At 44.1% G+C, this 23892-nt stretch overlaps 1 protein-coding gene across 2 annotated transcripts in view; it reads left to right on the plus strand.

The window, feature by feature from the left end:
- The window catches only part of Adarb2 (adenosine deaminase RNA specific B2 (inactive)), a 532727-nt gene that overhangs the window by 347022 nt on the left and 161813 nt on the right, over positions 1 to 23892 (plus strand). For both annotated transcript variants that reach the window (XM_031358852.1, XM_031358853.1), the window contains exon 3: positions 2234 to 3141. In XM_031358852.1, coding sequence (XP_031214712.1) covers positions 2234 to 3141 — 908 coding nt within the window. The remainder of the gene's footprint in view (positions 1 to 2233; positions 3142 to 23892) is intronic.

Genomic DNA, 23892 nt, shown 5'->3' on the forward strand with positions numbered 1-23892 from the left:
TATGCATAAGTTGCTTCCTAGCTGCAAGAGAGAAGCAGGTCCATGTGTCAACAACCAGCCAGGCGTTCACTGTCTGTTTTTGAAGCTGTGGGTTCACTGGAAAATTCACCTGCAGTTTCCACTTGCTTAATGAGAAAAAAAAAACACATTCACACCTGCCATGGAGCTGAGAGCTCCTAGCCCCTGAGAACATGTGCAACGTGTTTAGAGTGGGCATGATTGTGCCTGGCCGGATCAGTCCCAGGACTCATATCTATGTATATATGTGTATACACACACACATACACACACACACACACACACACACACACACACACATATATATATAATATACATATATGTGCACATGTATATAAATATGTGGATAGATTATGCATCTATATACATATGTGTGTGTGTTTATATGTGTACATATACATATAAAGTTATAGTTTTGCTAAACTTACTGTATCTTATTTTTTGCAAAAGCAATAAAATGTTGGATCAACAAGATGAATGCAGTGGCAAAGGTACTTGCCATCAAGCCTGATGACCTGAGTCCAGTCCTTGGAACCCACATGATAGAGAGAACAGACTCCTGCAAGTTGTTCTCTGACCTGCCCAAACCTGCACCCTCATCTCACACACACACACACACACACACACACACACACACACACTATGACCTGCCCAAACCTGCACCCTCATCTCACACACACACACACACACACACACACACACACACACACACACACACACACACACTATGACCTGCCCAAACCTGCACCCTCATCTCACACACACACACACACACACACAATGTAACTTTAAAAAGAAAATGCCAAAGTAGAAATGAAGCCATTCTTTGCCCTCTTATTTCTTTTCCTTCTTTCGCCCACCTCCTCTGGGAGATGGGGGGATGTCTTTTTTATATAGCTGCCCCCAGTTCTTTCATAAGTCTACTTATATGAGTAATATGTAATAGCGTATTCTGCAGACTTATGTGCGTTCTGTCCTACTCAGTGATTGCTTTTGCAAGTTCATTTTGTCATCCAGCATTGTGCTGATGAGATTTATTTAGGTTGAAGCATATCAAGTCCATGAAGACATCATTGTTGTATTATCATTCTGCTGTGGGAGTCTACTGCAACCTAACCAGTCCTCTAAATGTGGGGAGTTATGTATTTCCTACATTTTCAACTGTAAAAATAATATGCCACAATGGACATCTTTGTCAATCTCAGTTCTAGGATGTGTTCCTAATGACATAAGGAATACCTGAGTAGGTAGCATTCCTCAGTTGTCAGTGGGGGTAGGGGAAGCAGAGCGCCTGACCTGGAACTGAACTATATGGCACATTTAGATCCATTTTCTACCTTGACATGTCAACCTGTAACATTTTTATTTATAAGGACAAAGTGCCCTTTGTTAGGAAACTTCAGTGATTTTAAGAGAGAAGCCCAAAAGCCACATTTCAGATGAAGCGTAAAAGACGTGTCTCAGCACCTGTGGCCTTTGATTGGCTCCCCACAAGTTGCCTCACCTAGGATGGGACAAGTAATAAAGAGCTTAGACTCAGGGCCCTGATACCCTCTCAGACTCTCAGCTCCATAAATAACAGACATGGCTAAGGCCCAGCAACTCTATTGACCGGTGGCACAGGTGACATGCAGCCATTTAGGACAGACAGCTGCACGTCCCTTCAGGATATGAATTAGGAGGTAGGGTTTTGAGAAACTCTACTGGGCCTGATACCTAAGAGCCTGGTCTCAACAAAGCCCTGCCCCCCACAAGTCTGCGGGCATCACAGGCAACTCCTACCTTGCCATAGGGCCTTGGCAGCATGTGGGGAGGGAAGGCACTCATCATTTGCCTATGGGCACAGAGGAGGTACGGCACTCCTAGGTGACAACATCACAGCTCATACTAACGACCAGAGACTGTGACACCGTGCACAGGACACACGCCTTGCCTGTCTCTTCCTCGTGTTTTCTCAAGCCTGACTTTCTGAAAACTGCCCAATGATGGAGGCCTCCCCCAACCCCATAGGCAAATGGTCCCCACTGCTGTTCCTCCCTTGTATCTTGTGAAAGTCATTACAGCACCTTTCCCAGCCCTGGTCTGAGGTGCTGACGACAAGGGGTCTATGCACCTGGATTCCCCAGCCTTACAGAGCCGTCATTAGCAATGATTTCTCTCATTAGTGGTGACCTGCCAGTGCTCTGGGTCATGACTAATTTGTTCTCACCTCCAGGTACCAGCAGTGCTGAAGTGAAGGAAAACAGAAACGTGAGCAACCTGGGGACCAGGCCCCTGCCCTCTGGAGACTGGGCCAGAGGCAGCACACCCAGCGTGAAAAGGAAAAGGCCGCTGGAGGAAGGAAATGGGGGACATTTCTGCAAACTCCAGCTGATCTGGAAGAAGCTCTCCTGGTCTATGACACCCAAGAATGCGCTGGTCCAGCTGCATGAGCTGAAGCCAGGTCTGCAGTACCGGATGGTGTCACAGACTGGCCCAGTGCACGCCCCAGTGTTCGCTGTGGCTGTGGAAGTGAACGGGCTCACATTTGAAGGTACGGGGCCCACTAAGAAGAAGGCCAAGATGCGGGCAGCAGAAATGGCCCTGAAGTCCTTCGTGCAGTTCCCCAATGCATTCCAGGCCCACCTGGCCATGGGCAGTAGTACCAGTCCGTGCACTGACTTCACCTCTGACCAGGCTGACTTCCCAGACACATTGTTCAAGGAGTTCGAACCATCCTCAAAAACCGAGGATTTCCCGGGCTGTCGTCCTGTTGACACAGAGTTTCTGTCCTCTGCCTACCGGCGAGGGCGGCTGCTCTACCACACACTGGACCTCATGGGCCAGGCTTTGCCTGACAGGTCCAGGCTGGCCCCCGGGGGCCTGGGTGAGAGGAACCCTGTAGTGGTGCTGAATGAGTTACGCTCAGGTCTTCGGTATGTGTGCCTCTCCGAGACAGCCGAGAAGCCCCGAGTCAAGAGCTTTGTCATGGCTGTGAGCGTGGACGGGAGGACGTTCGAAGGCTCTGGACGCAGCAAGAAGCTGGCCAAGGGCCAAGCAGCACAAGCTGCCTTGCAGGCCCTCTTCAATATCCGGCTGCCTGGTCACATACCCAGCAGGAGTAAAAGCAACCTCTTGCCACAGGTGAGACTTCTCAGGTAGCTGCCTGCTAGGTGGAAAGATGGATGTGAGTTGGGATATTCTTGCTGTAAGGGGGGAGTAGGCCTGCCGCTTCCCTCCCGCCCCCCGGGTGGCTGTGAGCAGAACGTGGTAAGCCCTGGCCTTCCTGAAAAGGCCCCTCTCCTAAGCACACAGAGAGAAACTACCAGGTTTTGTGGATAGAGAATCGTGGGAATGTTAAGAAAGCAAAGAGAGATCATCGACACAGGAACTGAGCAGAAGCCATGAGAGAATACATGAAGCCAGGCAATTTTTACAATGATGGAATCAACTGCTAGGGAGAAAAGACAACCAGGGTCACAGGAAACAAGTGGAGACAGCCCAGGGCAGGGTCTCTGTCCCCACCAAATGGGCTAGGCTGCAGGAAAGGTAGGATTCATTTCCCAGGCCCTCTGGTAACTTAGAAGTAAAAGGTGTGTTGGTTGGTGATCTGGGCTAAGTTTCTAGTCGGTTACTCTGGGCAAACCAAGATGGTAGTTTTCTCATTGGGAGTGACCAGGACCTCTGTAACTATGGTTTCCAACCAAATGGAAACTTCTGCAGTAAGACACTAACTAGCACAGACCAAGAGTGTGTGAAGAATAACTTGCTGGAAGGCAGAGGGTGTTAGGAATGGGAGTTAGGGCCCTGTGGATATGATTCAATCAGTCTAATGCCTACCCAGTTTGCATGAAGCTATGGGCCCAATTCTCAGCACAGTATGGACAGGAACGGTGGTACATGTATATAATCCTGGCACTGGGGAAGCAGAGACAAGAGGATAGAGGATTCAATGTTATCTCCAGCTACATAGTAAGTTCAAAGTCAGCCTGGCATGTATGAGAAATAATGAAGGGGGGAATAGGGAGGGAGGGAAGGAAGGAAAGAAGGAAGGAAAGGGAGAAGGAAGGGAAGAAAGGAAGAAAAGAGGGAGGGAAGGAAGAGAAAGAAAGAAAGAAAAAAGAGAAGGGAGGGAGGAAGGAAAAAAGAAGGAAGGAAGGAAGGAAGGAAGGAAGGAAGGAAGGAAGGAAGGAAGGAAGAAAGAAAGAAAGAAAGGAGGGAAGGAAGGAGGGAGGGAGAGAAGGGAAAAGGAAGGAAGAAAGAAAAGAAGGAAGAAAAAGGAGGGAAGAAGGAGAGAATGAAAGAAGGAAGAAAGGAAGGACCTCTCCTGGTTTTGTCAACACAATAGGGGCTCTGCTTTTATTTTTTTTTCTTTCTTGGTGATACTGGAGTTCAATCCCAGAGCCACTTGCATGTTAGACAAGTGGTCCCACCTGAGCTGTACCCTCATCCCTGTGGGGAGTCCCACACATATGGAAGAGAGCATGTCCTGGAGGTCCATGTGCCTCTCCATCCACCACACCCCACTGGTTACTCAGGATGTGTGTGGAGTAGCAGCCACCCACTCCACACATCCCTGCTGGCCCTTGCATGCCACCTGCTCCATCCCCAACACAGCCACCAGGGACCTATCTATGTATAGAAGAGACAAGGGCCCGCCCCAGACCCATCTATGGCCTAAGAGAGACAAGGACCTTACCGGGTACCCATCTAAACGAAGGGCCCCAGGCTTCCAGAAGCTACCAATACAATAAATACAAAATTTCTTTCATTTCTTTTAAAAAGAAGGTGCAGTTTGCCTTCACTTGTTTAAGATGCCTTTGTAGCACTGCCTATGTGTCAAGAACTACTTTCACATCACTTAAGACAACCTTATTCTGCCAAGATTTATAATTGCTTATTTATGCAAATTCTCTTTTCTCTTATCATTTTGAGACTTATTTGTAGGTCTCTCTAATGTAGTCAATACAGAAAATTATTTTTATTCATTTTGGGCATCAATCAAGGGAAGAAACACTTTACATAGTTAAAAGGCACTTAGCCCCGTGTGGGATTCATCATAAGCACTTAATAACTGCGAGTTAGCTATTGCTGTGATCACCACCATCATGACATCATTGCACCTGGCATAGAGGTCCATTGGTTTGCCTTGTGAGATAAAGAATCTGCAAAAGAATTTGGGCTGTCATCAAAACCCAGCTACTGCTCAGGGGTATGTGTGAAGCAACAAGGAACATTAAGGGACCTTCACCTTGAATAATGACTAGGTACAGCATTTATTTATTCATTCATTCATCCCACATTTATCTGACTATAAGCAGGCATAGGATAGATGCCACAGCAGATGTTCTGTGTGTGTGTGTGTGTGTGTGTGTGTGTGTGTGTGTAGTACATGCATGTGTGTTTGGGTCTGTATTTGTGTGGGTGTTCACATGTGTGTGTTTGTATGCAGATAAAGACATGTCCGGGATTAATGAGGAATGTTCCCTCCTATCACTTTCCACCTTATTTTTATTTATGTTTATTTTTAACTTTGGGTATATGTAGGAGATATGCACATCTCTTCAGTGCTCTCAAGTCCAGAAGAGGGACTTAGATCCCCTGGACCTGGAGTTATAGGCAGTTGTGAGCTGCTGATGTGGGTGCTGAGAGATTATGGATCTCTCTGCAATAGGAGTATATACTCTTAACTGCTGAGCCATCTCTCCGGCTTCTCCTCCTTATTTTTTGATACAGACTCTCTCATTGAATCTGGATCTCAGCAATTTGGCAAGACTAGCTGGCCAGCATACCCCAGTGATTGTCCTGTCTCCACCCCTTTAGACCTTAGGCACATGCTACCATTCCCTGCTTTTTATGTGGATGCTGATGATACAAACTTGGGGATCTTCATGCTTGCATAACATTCACTTTATTCACTCAGCCATCTTCCTGGCCCAAAATGTCCTGCGTTTCACCAATCTTGGGTGAAGGAAAGGATAATCTATAGATAATGAGTCCCAGGTGAGGGAGAATGGGTTTCCTGCTCTACCTACCTCCTATTCATTTACCTCACCTCAAGTATTTATTACACATGCAATAATCAATTTAACAAGTAGGTTGGAGCAGGTAAGCCATAACTTTCATCAGTCCTGACTTTCAGCTTGTGCTCAAATAAATGCATAGCCCCACAGAGGGTTGGGGGGAAGGTGCTAGAGAAAGACACAAGAACAATTCCCAGATCCATCACTGTGCATTTACTAACAAGGAACTCTATCGCCTTGTTTCCCCTCTTTTCTATGTCTGCGTCTTTTTATGTTTCTGACTTCCCCCCATTCTACCTTTCTGCTACCTGGGATCCAACTTGCAGAATAGTCATCGAAGCACCCTACTGCCTGGACTCAGGCTGGGCAGAAGAATGACCTCTGGCCATTTTGCCTGAGAAGGCCCCGTTAGTGATTGTGGGCATGCTCCCATTGCTTCTTTACTCTTCCCCAGCCTGATACCACCTTGCACAAAGCCTGCAGACTGGCCTGGGATTATCTATTTACTAGGACATGCCCCCCCTATCTCTCTCTCTCTCTCTCTCTCTCTCTCTCTCTCTCTCTCTCTCTCTCTCTCTCTCTTTCTCTCTCTCTCTCTCCTGCTTTCTACTGTGTGAAACTGAAGAATGACAGTGAGTTCTGGATGTGATGGCTCCCTTCTTTCATGTTGTCGACTCTGAGCTCACAGGACAGAGAAGCCAGGCAGCACCACTACTTTGTAATAGTCATTTGACCCCAGAATGCAGCACATCCGTTAAAGCCATGGCCGCTAAATTATTTTTCTCTGACAGTCTGCTAACCACTCCGACTGGATGATGAAGGGCACGGAGCGGCTCGAGGGTTGCGGGCCATTCATCACACACGGCAGTGCAGCCATGCCAGGGGCTCATTATCCTCTTGCCTCAGCCCCCTTGAAAAGTGCACCCTGTAGCTGGGTGGGGGCCAACACAACAATAGGAGTCAGGGATGATGAAATTAAAAGCCTGTCCTAGGTAGGGTCTAAGTTCAAGAGAGAAAATGTGAAAATAAACTATTTCAAGGTTCACCATAAATGCTATTCTCTCTTCCTGCTCAGCCTGAACCCTTTCCTTCTAGGAACTGTGTTATCCTGGAAGCACTTCAATACATCACAGGGCCTTTGTCTATAGATCACATAAGTCCTAGCTAGACACTGTGGAACCCTTGTCTATGTGTCATGCAAACCTCTGTTTCTACACCATGAGCCCTCACCCATAGATCATAGATATTCCGTCTGTATAGATCATAGAAACTCCATGCACAAATTATGAACCCCTATCTACACATCATGGGATCCCCACCTATATATCAAAACCCTTCATCTATAGATCATGAAACTAAAGGGAAACTATTATCTATTAGTTGCAGTATTTTCTGCCATGTACACCATGAACCCCCATCTACAGACCAGATCATCCATATATACATTATAGAACCCCATCAATACATCACAGACCCTCTACCTATACTTTGTGGACTGCAACCAATCCATCATGGACCACCCATCTAACCATCATGGAATACTCTATGCTTCTCATCTGGAGAGCATAGAATCCTTCACTTATACCTCATGGATTTCACTCTTTGTCTATCATCGTGAATACCATACCCTCATCCTTCTAGCATATTCAAACAAACACTTGGTCCCAAACACATCTTGACTCTAGAGTTTTAGATCCCTAAAGAGGTCTCCTTTCACAATCCTTGTCTGGCTGTTCTCTTACCACTGCCATGGTGCAGCAAACCAAACATCTTCACAAAACCTGGGCTTTTAGAATAAAAAGCTTTCCACCTCCCCCCACCCCCATGCCCGAGCAAGGACAGTTCTTCAAGAGTCTGCTTGAAGAACCTGTAGCAGTGCAATTTCTAGAACTTGAACACTAACACCAGTATTTAATGTTGTCTGCCCAAATACCCGTGTTTAGCTCCTCGCAGGACAGTCTCAAATTTGCAGGATTGCAGAGACCCACATGTTATTTCATAAGAAGATGTCGTTTGTTCAATGCTTTAACCAAAGACTAGCATTACAAACAAGGCTTCAAGCCATCCTAGTGGGAGTTCTCTTAATTACATGATAGGTTTTGAAACAAATACTTCATCTGTGCCAGTGCTTAGGACTGTCAGGAAGGCATGTTTCAGATGCATCTGTTGAGCCTGGTGAGATCACTCATTCAGTAAGGTGATTGGCAGACGAGCAAGAAGAACTGAATCCATCTCCAGCACCCATTTAATAAGGCAGGCACATGGGGTGGCCTTGTAACTCCAGAGTTCGAGAGCCATAGACAATATATCCCCAAATTTGCTAGCCAGTCAACCTGAATCCATGAGCTTCTGGCCAGAGAGAGACTCTCTGTCCCCTGTAGTCTCCAGAAACATGGAGGAAGATATCCTGAGGGATTGCATCTGAGGTTAACTTCTGCTCTCCACATACATGACACAAACACACACACAACTCATCTAAGAATCTGCCTGAAAAAACTTAGTGGGTTCTAGAATGAAGCCATGGAATATACAGGGTGTATAGGATAATCCTAAAGAAGTAGAACCTCCTAAACTTGTCCCGACACCCTCAGAGTATGTCTGAATATGTAATGAGAGTTGCTGTGCTCACAATCCAAAGCTCCAGCTTGGCTGAACTACTTAAAGGAGAGGTTCAGCAGGAACAGGGCAAGAGTCCATATCATTCCTGCAGCCTGAGTTTTGAAAGCAAGTTGGATAGCCTGCTCACAGCAAAGGTTCAAATTGCAGGTGTGAGTTCACCAGACTCTAATTTTCACCATTTCATGTAGCTGAGAACTGAGTCTTAGCCACGGTGACAAAAACAAGCATTTATTAATACCTTTAAGGCATGGAGCAGACATAAATGTGCAAGGTTTACTATGCTGATAAGAAAGTACACAGTCCTGGGACTCCAGAAACAGCTGTTGAAAATGATGATGTCTGCTGAGAGATAGCCAGGAGGCTCTGTCCAAATCCTTTCTGTTTTGTTTATCTACAGTTGGTACAAGACTCCTATAGGCTAACATGGCTAATAGTGGGAATTAGAAGCAGGAGAGTGGGAATGGATTAATACCCATCCCTGGAAGTGCCTTTGTGAGAGATGCTAACAGGCACAGGCCTACTTCTCACCTCTGGCATGAAAAGCTCTGAGTTCATAAATTCATCACGAGTGCTTGTATTTTTTTTAGCAGTTCTGTTGCTCAAAAACTGGTTAGAAGACATAATAAAGTACATCCCAGTGAAGTGAGCTAATGAAAAGGTACATTTTCTGTATGCACACAGTATATCCGAAAAGGGAATTAATTGGCTTGTTTCCAGTGTTCTTATTCACCCTTTACTTTCCCTTTTTTTGTTTTAAATCTCCATTTCAACTGGATTGGTATTTGTAGTGTTTTGCAAAGGTTTAGTCAGTCACTAAAATGCATGTTTCTTCAAAGCAAGAGAGGAAATACCTTCTAAAGTGACTCCTAACAGTTGGCTGCTTTGAACAAGCAGGCCTGTAGGAGGGCCTTCTGGGGAAGACTGTGCCCGAGGCTTCTTCGGGTGTATAAAATCAGCAAAAGCACAGGGTATGACTCAGATGGATCCTTTTGACAATAAAGCCCAGGAATCAAACGTTAAAAATGGATGAATTTCTCCTCCTGCAATGATCTCCATGTACAATGCACATAAATTGTTGGATAAGTTAGTCAGGTAGGAAGCCAGTCCTTCTTATCCAAAACTTTTGACAATTCTATAAGTTATGAAATAAGAGAAAGAGGATGATTGTCCTAAGTCATCATTCTTCCTCATCTGAAGTTAATTTCTGTTCTTAAAAGCTGTGGTGTTTGCTTTGTTAGTACTGGCTTTAAGAATAGTGGAAGAAAGCGAGACACACCCATAGCTTTGAGCCAGAATCACAGCACTCTCTTAAGATGGGCTTTTGTGGGCTTGGAAAGGGCTCGGTAAGTAAAGGCACTTGCCAGGCAAGTCCGACAACACGTGTTCAAACCTCAGAACTTCTGTAGACATGAAGGAGAGAAGTGACTACGCAAAGTTGTTCTCCTTGGCATGTGTACCTATATGTAACACACACATATGTACTATAATAAATAATTTACTTTTCTAAAGAATAAGGATTTCTCTCTTAACTTGGGACACACCTACAAGATCTTCTGGGAAAAAAAAAAAAAACTCTAAAATCCTGATGCCTTTGCCTCTTCTTGGGAAGCTTATCCAGAGGGGCATTTCCTAATTATGTTTATGTGAAGGTATATAATTTTCTACCAACCTCCCTGGGACACTTGTATTCTCTGAGCAAGGTAAAGTCAGGATGAGGCCCAACCACCTGGTAATCTGCTCCTCTAGATACGTGTCCATCCCAGGGAGCCCACTCGCTGCTCTGCACTCATGCTCCGCATTTGTGATAGCAACACAAAGCAGGGATTAGTCAGGCAGCTTCATTCCTTTCAACACCTCTGCCTTCTAGATTCTGTGGTTATACACACCCTCTTTTGGTTTATACAGGAGGGTAAGGTGGTCATTTACAAAGAGAAAATGTCCTCTTACACACCTACCTGTTCCTCAGATTGCCTCTTCTGCATGTTCTGTTTCTTCAGAAGCAACAGCTAGAATGGTGGTGAGATTTCATTGCTACTACATGTGAAAAACAGCTTTGGAAGACACCTGTTGGCCCTATGAGGTCACTCCAAGGGTAAAGGTATTTGTTGTCAAGCCAGACACCCTGAGTTCAATCTCCAAGAGCCATAGGGAGGAAGGAGAGAATAGATTCCTTCAGTTTGTCCCCTGATCGCCACACAAACAATGTAGCAGTTGTACATGCATGCTTGCATGCACACACACCAAAATAAATAAATAAATAAATAAATAAATAAATAAATAAATAAGATGTATACAATTTTTAATAGAACATAGCTTTAATTAGGCATGGAAGACTGCAGATTATTAACTTTTTTAAGTCTATACAATGTATATATCACACTTAATCATGTGTACAATATATATACATTATTCAATATACATACAGCATGTCCTATGTACTTCTATGTTGTACATTTGTACAAATCTACATGTAACATATACTATACATCATTCACTATGTTCATGAAATATACTGTGCATTGATTCAATAGCTTCTACTTCCTGCTAAAACATGAATGATCAAACTTGAGTACAAATATATAGAAAAATAAGCACTGAAGCCTGATGCTCCTACTAAGTTTGATATTTTAAACATTATCTATGTAACCATTCACCAGTTAAGCAGTGTCTACAAGCCACAGTCTGCCAACTGTCTCTTTTCATGCCCATAATTACAGAAAATAATCATAGTGATTGTGACATAGTAGCTAAGACTTATTCAGCAAGTACTCTATATTGACTCTAATTTTTTGTTTACATATAATGGCACATTCACCCTCAAATGCAATCTTTGTACTAGATATTAATCATTCTCCCATCTGAGAGATGACTGTGCTGAGGCTATTCTGAGGTAGGTAAGCCCACAGCCTAGCACTGAAAGTGGAAGGTCAGTTACAAAAAAGTCCAGTACTTAGCTTCTATACAACTGTGGTAATGACCTTGTCCTAAGATACCTGTTATTCCCTACTTTCCAACGGCTTCCTGGCCTATGAAGGAAACTGAGCACGTGTGGTTTAAAAGGAAGTCTATGACTTAATAAGTGCAAGTCTAAAAAGACAAAGTTACTGTGATCTGACGAGAGGAAAGAGTTGATTGAGTTTGCAAGATGCAGAGCTCAACCATGTACAGGTAGAGCACGCACGTGGGTGTTGTGGTCCAGCAGGTTGCTGATTTTGGAATGTGTGGAAACCTTACGCACCTACTCGGGCAAGAGGAAGCCTGGAGAAGGTCAGAGCTCTCAGCTGCCCTCATGGATGAATTCCCATGAAAAGCCATCCTCCTGGCTCTCCAGGCTTCTGCTGATGCTTCTGTGGAGCAGTGGGGTGCTGGCAGTTTGCCAAAGGCTCCCATTTGAGAAGGTTGCCTTTGTCAGCTTAAAGCCTACAGCTGCACTAGTGTAGACAGGCTTTCTGGGGATGAGCGGGGGATGGGGGGGCCTTCCTTTGGGATTCATTGTTACACTGAAAAGGAGAGAGACAGCAGAAAGAAGATGGCAAATGGGAGAAGGCCAACATGTAAATGAGCTGGAGAAAGAAAAGATGAAGATCCAGGAGAAAAGAAAGAGATAGTCCCCAGTCACCAGAGCTGGGGGGGGGGGGGGATGACAAAGAATACATGCAGGGAGGTGCCAAAGCTGGCTTGCCTTTCTAGCCCCAGAGGGCATCTAGGGGAGATCCTACTCCTTTGAGAGCTCCCTCCCTCTGCAGATGCAGTCAAGACTTTCTGTCTCTTCTCTGGCACAGGGGTGACTTGGGCTGCATTCATTTGTGAGCTTCTATGAACCCCTGGCAGAGGCTAGGGAGGTGGCCTAAAGAAAGTCTCAGGTTGGAGCCGAAACTTCACAAGGTTACATGGTAATGGCAAAAGCTCAGAGTGAGGCTCAAGTCCAATGTGGAATTGGGATGCTCGCTCTTGAGCTTCACAATCCTTAGCTTCTCTTCCTCATCCTAGCTCTGTTCCCTGAGCAAATGATGGCAGATCAAAGTCAGATGTGAGGTTTGTTGCTGGGTTAGAGCAGGGGAGTTGAAGAAGAGCAGAAACCCATAGGCCAGTAGTAGGGAAAAGAGAGAGAGGCACCACTGGGGACGAGAACCTCAGACTGCAAAGCCAGAGAGAGCAAACCTAACATCAGCCCACCCACAGGGAGTTCCCCTACAAACTGGCCACTCAGGCAACTTCAATAGGTGTCCCACAATCTGGCCATCAGCTTGGACACTCCCAGAAAGACAACAGTCGCTTGAATACCTACCTATGGACTCAAAGGTGCTGAGAGGAGGATGGACCCCTGGTCATTCATGTGCAGGAGACAGGGTTCAGGCTAATCTAGGCAACATGCCTGTCTAGAAAACCTCCCATCCATCCTCGATTACATTTTTGAAATGATTTCAGAGATGGTTTAGAGGATTTTAGACATAGTGGGGAAAGGAAATGTTCTCTTCTTTAAAACAAAATTCAGTAGCTTTTCTCACTCCGTCCCACCACAATGCAGTGTGTACCCCACACTCTAAACCCCTGCCAGGGTAATAGTGCATTCATCTTATGAGATCTTAGGGTCACATGTTCTCAAGCCCCCCCAATCTCTCAAGTTACTCTGAGCCTGTTCTATCAGATGCTTAGTGTCCCTAATATATACACTTGGGATACCCTAAGTGCCTTGCTTACAAATCAGTTCAGGGGAGTGATTGTGTACGGGCTACAGGTCAGCAATCATTGGTGAAGTTCTTGCTTTATTCCAGCATTGAGTGAAGTATTTAAAGACTTGACAAGGATCACACTGATAATAGGCACAAGGAGCTTAGAAATAAAGTCCTGGGTCTCTGTCCTATGTGCTGTTCAGCTCCCTCTGGAAAGATGATACATGGCAAAGTTGCTTATTCGTGGTCAGGTATGTTACTGAGAAGAGTTAGCTAGTCTTTCTGAGCCAGAGTGCATACATACGTGCGTGCGTGCACACGCACACACATACACACTCACTAACTGTGAAATCTATGTCTTCTTAGTTCCCAGGACCTCTGTTTCCTGGCCTGTGTGATGGGGCGATCATAAGAGTTCCCATACAAGAATGGCCAGGAGACTCAAGTGGGTTGGAACAGGGATTGAACAGCATTTGACATCTATAGATGTATCTCTCACTCTTAATTTAGGGACAGCTACAGCTATGCCCACTCACGGAGAGAAGAAGGAGCAGGTACTCCAAGAAAATTTAGATGAGCCCTTCTAACCCATTTCTTGGATAAGAGAGAGAAGTAGGACTGTGTGTGAGGTAGGGAGCCAGGACTTGGACAACATTCAGCCACTCCTGAGCCTCAGTTCCTTGTCTGTAAAATAAAGGGCTGCCTAGCTATAGTTTCCCATAAGATGGAGCCTGTCAGCATTCTACTGTGGATAGAAGAGAGGTTCATGAGTCCCCACACCTTGCTGAGCAACTGTTGGCAGTATGGCTGAGAAAGAGAGGAGAGTCATTTTTCTTGAATGATACAGCCAGGAGTAAATCGTGAATGCTCCAGAAAATAACCCCATACCCATGTTCATGCAAGCACCCCTAATTAGACCTGATGTCTCTAAAAGATGAGAAAGTAGGAAGAGACCCTTTCTCTGAAGAAGAGATGGTCCAAGGAAAGTAGAAGAGGAATGAGAGAGTGTAATGAGGGGCAGAGATGATCAAACTTTATTGGTGTATGTGTGTGTGTGTGTGTGTGTGTGTGTGTGTGTGTGTGTGTGTGTGTAAAATTGTCAACTCATAAATTTAATATCTTTACATAATAAGAAAATAAGGAGTGTAATGGAATGTTTTGCTTAAAGCTCTCACATTCTAAGAAAACCAAACCAAACCAAAACAAACGAACAAACAAAAAAAACAAACAAAAAACAAAACTCTGGTACAAGATGCCCATATGTCAACATGATGTATACAGTATGGGTACAATATGCCTGCAGCTACTATTTGATAACATTTAGAGAGCAACAAATGCAGAGGCATTCCCCAGGCTGACAGGCAATCTGCAGAATCTTGCCCCAAACCAGAGTTTGTATTTCTCACTCTGTGGTGACTTTTATGAAGATCTAGAGTTCTAAACCAAGGAGGAAACTGAAAACACTGGGCAGCTGGGAAATGATGGAGATGACATGATTATCCTTGTCAGACAGTGGTGGACTGGAGCAAGTAGCCTTTGGGAGAACTGCGCCTGCTCCCTGGTCATGGAGACAAGAGAGGTAGGGATGCAGTAGAACATCTTTTATCTTTTACAATCTCTTCCTCACCTCACCTGAAAGCTTAATGTAATTTCTGTTCAAATACATGGCACCCTGAAGCTTTTCCAGGGTCACTCAGCCACACCTCAGTGGTCCCTCAGAATCTTCCAGAACACGGTGAAGCACAGGGACTCTGATATATTAAGTCCCAAGATACAAATCTTATAATCAACTCCTGTCACCGTTCGTGGTGCATTTTAAATAAGATACAGTGACAATTTCTGTTCCCCTGGGCTAAGGGCTGCCAGTATCTATATGCACAGCTCGGTGAAGTCCTAAGAACTGGAGTGCTGTGAGACCCACTCTGGTAGAAGAATGAGAGCTCATTATTCCCAGATCCCAGTGCGACACCCCCTCACCCTCACAAACTTATCATGTGTCTGTTCATCTCGGAGCCTAATGATGCCTAGATGGTGATAAACTAGAACATGAGTTTCTAACAGTGCCACAATTAAACATTTCAAAAGTGTGTTTTTCTAAATTAATACACTCAGGGGAGTTGTGGATTAATCAAGTACTCAAACTTAAAGGCAAACAGACAAAGTTCCTCTACAAACACCAAGTACAAGAGAGATAGTTTTGTAATATGCAGCATTTTCTTTCTTGTCACAACTTTAATCAATTTGATGACAAAAGTCAACCTCTGCCTGCCCCAAGGCTCCCCCTCTTTGCAGTTTTGATGACTTCCCTGACATAAACAGTGCTTAGTAAAATGACTCTCAGGATCCAGGAATGGAATCGAGGTTTTATTTGGTTATCTGGACTGAGAAAGAACAGACATTGCAACAAAGTGCATCCACTAGCTCCCAGTAGCATCTGTGCATTGTTTTGGATTTCAGTGCTCAGAACCAGGAATGTGACTAGGAATGAAGACCTAGAGGGTCTTCTGCCTCCACCAGTCTCTTTCTCTCACCCACTGTTCCCTCACTCTGAGAGAATCTTTACAAAAAGCATAGATTGGTTTAATGTCCAGCCTGTTTAAATATGTCTGCAACTCTTCATACCTCAGTCAGCCATTCTTTAAACACTTCTCAAACTCTTTCAGAACATTCCAGAGAACAAGGACATCATTGCATTCATACTGCCTGCCCCCAGAAACTGGGACTCAGCCTCGAACTGTCCTAACACTCAGGACAGCACAGAACACAGCTCAGCCCCTGTCACAGCAGCGGCAATTTCTATACTGCCTTCTCTTATAAAGGGACAGCTGTGTGAGGCTTGGAAGCTTCGCCCACATCAGTTCCCAAGAGTCCCCATGGGAGAACATGGGAAGAAACAGGTGAGCTGTGGTGAACTTGATCCCTTATATAGACACAACAGCAAAAAGGCCACGGGTAGCTTAATTTTTAAAAGATTGAGTGTCTTAGTCAGGGTTTCTATTCCTGCACAAAAATATCATGACCAAGAAGCAAGTTGGGGAGGAAAAGGTTTATTCAGCTTACACTTCCACATTGCTGTAAAATGTCACCAAAGGAAGTCAGGACAGGAACTCACACAGGACAGGAACTTGGAGGCAGAAGCTAATGCAGAGGCCAGGGAGGAGTGCTGCTTACTGGATTGTTTCCCCTGGCTTGCTCAGCCTGCTTTCTTATGAACCCAGGACTATGAACCCAGGGATGGCACCACCCACAATTGTCTGGACCCTCCTTTCTTGATCACTAATTGAGAAAAGGCCTTACAGCTGAATCTCATGGAGGCATTTCCTCAAGGAAGGCTCCTTTCTCTGTGATAACTCCAGCCTTTGTCAAGTTCACACATAAAACCAGCCAGTACAACTGACGCCTTGTCAACTTGACACACAAACACATCACTATTAAGTCTCAACCCTCACTTTCTTATTCATCTTCAAGATCTAAATAACTTTAAAAGTTCCACACTTTTTACAAATTCTTACATATTAAAATTTCAATCCCTTTAAAATATCCAACCTTTTTTGAAATTCAAAGTCTTTTTACAATTCAAAATCTCGTAACTGTGAGCTCCACTAAAACACTTATTTCAAGAGGGAAAAATATCAGTGCAAAGTCACAACCAAAAGCAAAATCAAACTCTAACCTGTCCAGTATCTGTGATCCACTCACAGTCTTCTGGGCTCCTCCAAGGGTTTAGGTCACTTCTCCAGCTCTGCCCTTTGTAGCACACACCTTGTCTTCTAGGCCCCAGATGCCTGTATACCACTGCTGCTGCTGTCCTTGGTGGTCATCTCATGGTACTGGCATCTCCAAAACACTGTTGTCGTCTGCTGCAACTGGGCTGCTCTTTCACAAATAGCCTCTGATAGGCTCTTTTCATGGTGCTAAGCTCAACTTCTCTGCATGACCCCTTCAGTCCTGGGCCTTCAACTGCCACTGAGGCTGCACCTTTACCAATGGCCTCTCCTGGCCTTTCACAGTGCCAGCCAAGCATCAGCTGCTACCCCTTCATGTTTCAAAACCAGTACCACCTGGGTAACTCTTAAGCATTATCAAGTCCGGCTACCAACAGGAAGTACAACCATGGCTGCTTCTGAAACACAGCTTCTCTGTGCTCTTAGGAAACACTTCCCAGAAGATTTTACCTTACTGATGCTGGTCTCTTCTTAATCACTGCTAATTTCTTAGCTCCAGCTAACCAGCATCAATAGTCCCATTAACACAAAGATTTTGCTTTAGTAGTTCTGGTGTCTTGTTAATCACAGGTAATTCTTCAGCTCCAGCTAACCAAAACCACAGAATCTTCACAATCAAAATAGAAAAAACCCTGATAAGAGTCTTTAATCCTCCCTCTGAAATTTCACAAGCCAGGCTTCCATCATTTGCAGTTCTTAACATTATCTTCAGGCTCCTACAGAACATCCCACAGAGCTCTTAACATCCCAATGGCTCTAGTTCAAAGTCCAAAGTCCTTTCACAATCCTCCCAAAAACATGGTCTGGCTGTCATAGTAATACTCCATTCCTGGTACTAGTTTGTCTTAGTCAGGGTTTTGTATCCCTGCACAAAACATCATAACCAAGAAGCAAGTTGGGGAGGAAAAGGTTTGTTCAGCTTACACTTCCACATTGCTGTTCATCATCAAAGGAAGTCAGGACGGGAACTCACACAGGTCAGGAACTTGGAGGCAGAAGCTGATGCAGAGGCCATGGAGGGGTGCTGCTTACTGGCTTGCTTCCCCTGGCTTGCTCAGCTTGCTTCCTTATAGAACCCAGGACCACCAGCCCAGGGATGGCACCACCCACAATGGGCCCTCCTTCCTTGATCACTAATTGCCTTATAGCTGGATCTCATGGAGGCATTTCCTCAAGGGAAGCTCCTTTCTCTGTCATAACTCTAGCTTGTGTCAAGTTCACACATAAAACCAGCCAGTACATTGAGGAAAACTCTCCTTGGGACTCAATAGACTTGAAGTTGCATTTTGCTCTACTTACTAGCTAGATGCTATGGGGCAATTTACTGGAACTCTCTGAGCGGTCTTGTGCACATGATGAGCAGTCATCCTAACAGAATTTTCTATGAGCATTGAGAAGGCTACATGCACCAAGCTACATGGAGTGGCTCCAGACTGTGAAGCTCTATTCATTACAGACATTCTTCTGGGCCCAATGGGAGCAAATTCTCATGAATGATAATGTAAGAATGGGTTCTGTAAGCCAAGATCCAAAACAAAGTCAAATCTCCAAGTGTCCACAGTCATAAGCAAAGTTAGAAACTCCACCCATTACTTGAGGACTCAGCTCCTGCAGGTCTGGGGACACCTCCCCAGACTCCATTTCTTACATGAGAAGGGGTAAACAGGGGCAGAAGGCCTTCTTCAGAAGCTGCACCATCCTGAGGGAGATCTCCAGAAGTGAATAAAAAGAAGAAAAAAGAAAAGAAAAGAAACATCCATTGAATCATCTTTGGATATCTGGCACTCAGCCTGAGCCTCTGCTGGCATTCTGAGAATAAGAATAATAAGACTGAGAATGGAGCCTATTTGGATGTCAGTCCTAAGTCTATGACTGATCACTTATTGGACATCAAGCCAGTTAGCTAATGTTTGTGTGATGTGGGACTAGTAAGAGGTAACACCAGTGTCTAGGGAGTCTGTGAAGTGCTTGCTGCAAAACATGAGGAGCACAGTTCAGATCTCTAGAGCTGAGCATTGATACCATTGCAGGGAGGCAGACAGGCAGTCCCTGGAGCTCACTCACCTCTCAGTTCTAACCAAGTCAGTGAGCTCCAGGTTAGGAGACAGACCCTCTCACCAACCTGTGAGGAAGCCATTGAAGAAGACACCCACTGTCAACTCCTGGCCTCCACACGCATCCGCACACATGAACACACACACACACACACACACACACACACACACACAGAGAGAGAGAGAGAGAGAGAGAGAGAGAGAGAGAGTTAATATGTTTGTTTTAATATTACAGAAGACAAATCCAAAAAGGCAAGAATTCATGAGAAGTAAGATTTAACAATCACTATATTGACTTTAACTACTTACTTGTCTTGAAAGATGGCAAGTAGATAAGAGAAAAGGAGAGTAGGAGGGGTTTCCAGGACAGCCCCAGGTCTCGGGTATTACTTGGGTACTCATACTTTCCAACTGTCTGCTGCAGTTTGGTTCTGGCTCAGTTCAAGCCCAACTGTGCATGAACGAAACATGTAGCAATAATACCATGGTTAATATACCCTGGGAGAGAAAAAGGAACAATTAGAGGATAGAAGTGTGCACCAAGAAAATGAATGTGAAAGAGCAGCATCCAGCCTCCAGGAAATACTGTGAAGCAGATGAGTCTCTGGGTAATAAGAACAGAATTTCAGACCACTCTGGCTCTCACTCTGTCTCACAATGCACACAGGTCACACTGATTACGTGGGGTTTTTTTGTCCATGTTGACCTCTGACTATAAGTCCACTGTTATCATCTTAGTAAACAAAAGCCAGAATACAAATTGATTTAAGAGCTATTTTTGAAACTCTCAAATTGTATATAAAAAGTCAAATTATTCCAAACTTTCTGTGCCTGTCACACAGGGTCCCTCTCTTTCCTGTCATGCTCCCAGGAGGCCTTGGGACAATTACCCATTCCCATTCCCTCTGCTGACAGTGATCACTCAGCTTTTCAATACTAGAAAAGTTTTGTTTCTCAATGGAAATACATATTGATTTGGACAATCTTCAAAGTTTGGCATGAATCCCTGGCATCCTGGAATCCCTGATGTTTCTGCTTTGTTTGGTTTTGCTTCATGTTCTACATTGGGTTTAATTCTGCTGTAACCAATGCAAAATCAGGATGTATGAGGCATGGAGTAAAGTAAAGAACAGAACACCAAAAAACACAGCCAGCAATTCCTCACAACTTTGTTTTCCAACTTAAATATATTAATAGAGTGAAGGCTGTTGTTGGATTTACCAAATAAAAGTGTCATCCAGCAGGAATGTGACACCCCCATCTACCCACAATGACTTCTACTTACTCTATATAGCTACTTAACTCTAAGTAGTAGAACATACACAGGAATAGGGTGGGGACCCAGACATGTTTCTACTAGTTTCTAATCCACCATTGTTGTGTTGTCTACATCAAATGCAAATTTGACCTGGTTTTTCAGTGGGGCCCAGTCATCTTGGAAGAAGGGCTAATGCCAAGGGAGGTAGGTAGATCAGTATGAACCTATAGGAAGGAAAAAAGATGCCACAGGGAAGCCCACCACATGGTTAGGTAACTGGGCTAAGAATGAGGCACCCAGAGAAGAGACTTGGCAGATAGAAAAGGCCAATGGAGACAAGCAGAGATATTCCAGACCCAGGGTGTGGGACCCTGTGGGGACTGCTCTTCTGGGATATTGCATATGGAGAAGAGTCAGAAATATCATCCCCTGATATCCCAAACTTCTATTAACAAGATGGACATTGGGGTGAGCCAGCTGTTGGGCACCTGAACCTTCAATCTCTGCAATGGAGAAGCAGCCCATCCATCACTGTTTGCAGAACCCAGGACCCAACTGGCTGAGAAGGGAGAAGATAAACTCTCTTTAAGCATTGACGTCCCTCCTCCATTGTACTTATCTGTGCTTGCTACAGTTCCAGGAGGCGTTCTTAGGAATGACCATTTTCAATTTCACTTTAGATTTATTTGGAAAAACAGACAGGACTGTCACTGCAAAACTAAGAACTCATTGGCCTGTGTTTGGGGGATGTCTTAGTCGGGGTTTCTATTCCTGTACAAACATCATGACCAAGAAGCAAGTTGAGGAAGAAAGGGTTTATTCAGCTTACACTTCCACATGGTTGTTGATCACCAGAGGAAGTCAGGACTGGAACTCAAGCAGGTCAGGAAGCAGGAGCTGGCACAGAGACCATGGAGGGATGTTCCTTTCTGGCTTGCTTTTCCTGGCTTGCTCAGCCTGCTCTCTTATAGAACCCAAGACTTCGAGCCCAGGGATGGCACCACCCACAAGGGACCCTACCCCCTTGATCACTAATTGAGAAAATGCCCCATAGCTGGATCTTATGGAGGCACTTCCCCAACTAAGCTCCCTTCTCTGAGATAACTCTAGCCTGTGTCAAGTTGACACACAAAACCAGCCAGTACAGGGGACATTCTTGTCTTCTTTTCCTTTTCTATTTTCCTCCTTGGTCCTAGAATTAAACCTAGAACCTCCTTGTGTGTGCTAGGCAAGTACACTTCCACTGACTTCTATCCCCAACCCTCACATTTTTAAGGTAGACTCCCACATCTACAAAACTGGCTCCAGACTCCCTATGTGACAGAGAATAATTGTTTTGCCTCCACTTCCTCTGTGCTGGGATTGCAATCACACCCACCGCACCCAGTGTACACAGTACAGAGAATGGAGCCCATGGCTTTGTGCATACTAGGCAAGCATTCTACCAACTAAGCTACATCCTCAGCCTTCTACCTACTTCTTGTTTTTATAAACTGTCAGGGCAAACCTCATACATGTGGTCCTCATGCCTCATCCTCCTGAGGAGCTGGGGTTATATACAGCCTTCTCTGGGCCCAGTGAAGATCAACCCCAAATTAGAATTCACCACCTCAAAAAACCTGTCATTCTAAACCATCCCTCCTATAACTAAAGTAGCTGCTTTTCTTATTTCCATATTTTGCCTGAGTGGACTTTTTTTTTTAATCAAATGGCTAAAGCTAAACATTATATATGACAAAGATCCAAGGATCAAAAATTAGAAATAGGGAAGGCTGGAGAGATGGCTCAGTGGTTAAGAGCACTGACTGCTCTTCCAGAGGTCCTGAGTTCAGTTCCTAGCAACCACGTGGTGGCTCACAACCATCTACACTAAGATCCGATGCCCTCTTCTGGTGTATCTGAAGACAGCAACAGTGTACTCATAAATAAAATAAATAAACCTTTTAAAAAAATTAGAAATAGGGAAATTGATTAGATAGATAGATAGATAGATAGATAGATAGATAGATAGATAGATAGATAGATAGATAGATAGATAGATAGAGTTTCACTATAATGTAGTTAGGAGATCAGAAGCAGTGAATGGTGGATAGCTTACACTTCCACATTGCTGTGGAAGTCACCAAAGGAAGTCAGGACAGGAACTCACGCAGGGCATGAATTTGGAGGCAGGAACTGATGCAGAGGCCAAGAAGGGGTGCTGCTTACTTGATTGCTTCCCCTGGCTTGCTCAGCTTGCTTTCTTAACCCAGGACTACGAACCCAGGGATGGCACCACCCACAATGGGCTGGGCCCTCCTTCCTTGATCACTAATTGAGAAAATGCCTTACAGCTGGATCTCATGGAGGCATTTCCTCAAGAGAGGCTCCTTTCTCTATGATAACTCCAGTTTGGGTCAAGCTGACACATAAAACCAGATAGTACACTGGGTGAAATCAGTCTTGATTACTTTTTCAATCTTAAATTTTGTTATTTCTCCCAAAGCTTTAATTTGATGACACATGTGTATACACTGCTACCTACTCCATACTTTCCTTTAGTAATTGCCTCACTTTGTAACAGTCAGTTCTTGGTCGTATCTAAAATACACACAGAACCTGGTATATCAGTTCATGCCCATTATCCCACCACTAAAGAAGCTGAGTAGACATGTAAGTTTAAGGCCACCTTGAGCTACATAGTGAGTTGAGGTCAGCCTGACATAGCAAGACTCGAACTGATATATATATATATATATATATATATATATATATATATATATATATATATATACATATACACGTATATATGTATATATATATATGTCACAAAATTTAAAAGTAGATAAAAAGAAAACTACACACCAAACCTCTAAATAGAGAAATACCATTTATCTTGCTCTAAAATAACTCAGTTTAGAATGTCCATTGCTTTTTTTATATATATCTTGAGTCATTGTCTCCAATATTGTCTCCCAGTATGGGAAATGGCATACACACCATAAAGGTTATTACCACTGAGAATTGCTGATGAAGACAGGAAGTAATGGGCTAAAATATTCTTTCTAGTGCCACGGACAATAATAAAACTTCCCCTGAAACAGGTAGTCCTCCACGGACTAAGGAAGTGCAATTTTTTTTCTACAGAGAAGTCGCATGGTCTTCTGAGGGTAAGTCAACTGTAGGAAATGTCTTTTCCATGAGGAACCCCTCATAATTCATGAACAGCTAAACCTAAGGAGTTGCAAAGGTCATTCTTATTTTATAACAAGAAGAAATATCTAAGGAACCTTTAAACCCTTCATTTTTCCTTGTATAGCTACAAAGTACTCATACATCATAATATAGAAGGATCCGCCTTTCTGAAGTAGGGATATTCATTCAATAAATATCATGGATGGCTGTTCCCATGATGTATTAACAATCTTGAAAGATACAAAGATATGCAAGATATTCAGTCATATCCCTTAGATCCATAAATTATTAATTAAGCACTAGGTATTTAAGACAACTGAAGAAACAAACGTGATAAATTTATTAAGCTCACAAAGACCAGGAGAGAAC

Source organism: Mastomys coucha, unplaced genomic scaffold (assembly GCF_008632895.1).
Source record: "Mastomys coucha isolate ucsf_1 unplaced genomic scaffold, UCSF_Mcou_1 pScaffold7, whole genome shotgun sequence".
Taxonomy (NCBI): domain Eukaryota; kingdom Metazoa; phylum Chordata; class Mammalia; order Rodentia; family Muridae; genus Mastomys; species Mastomys coucha.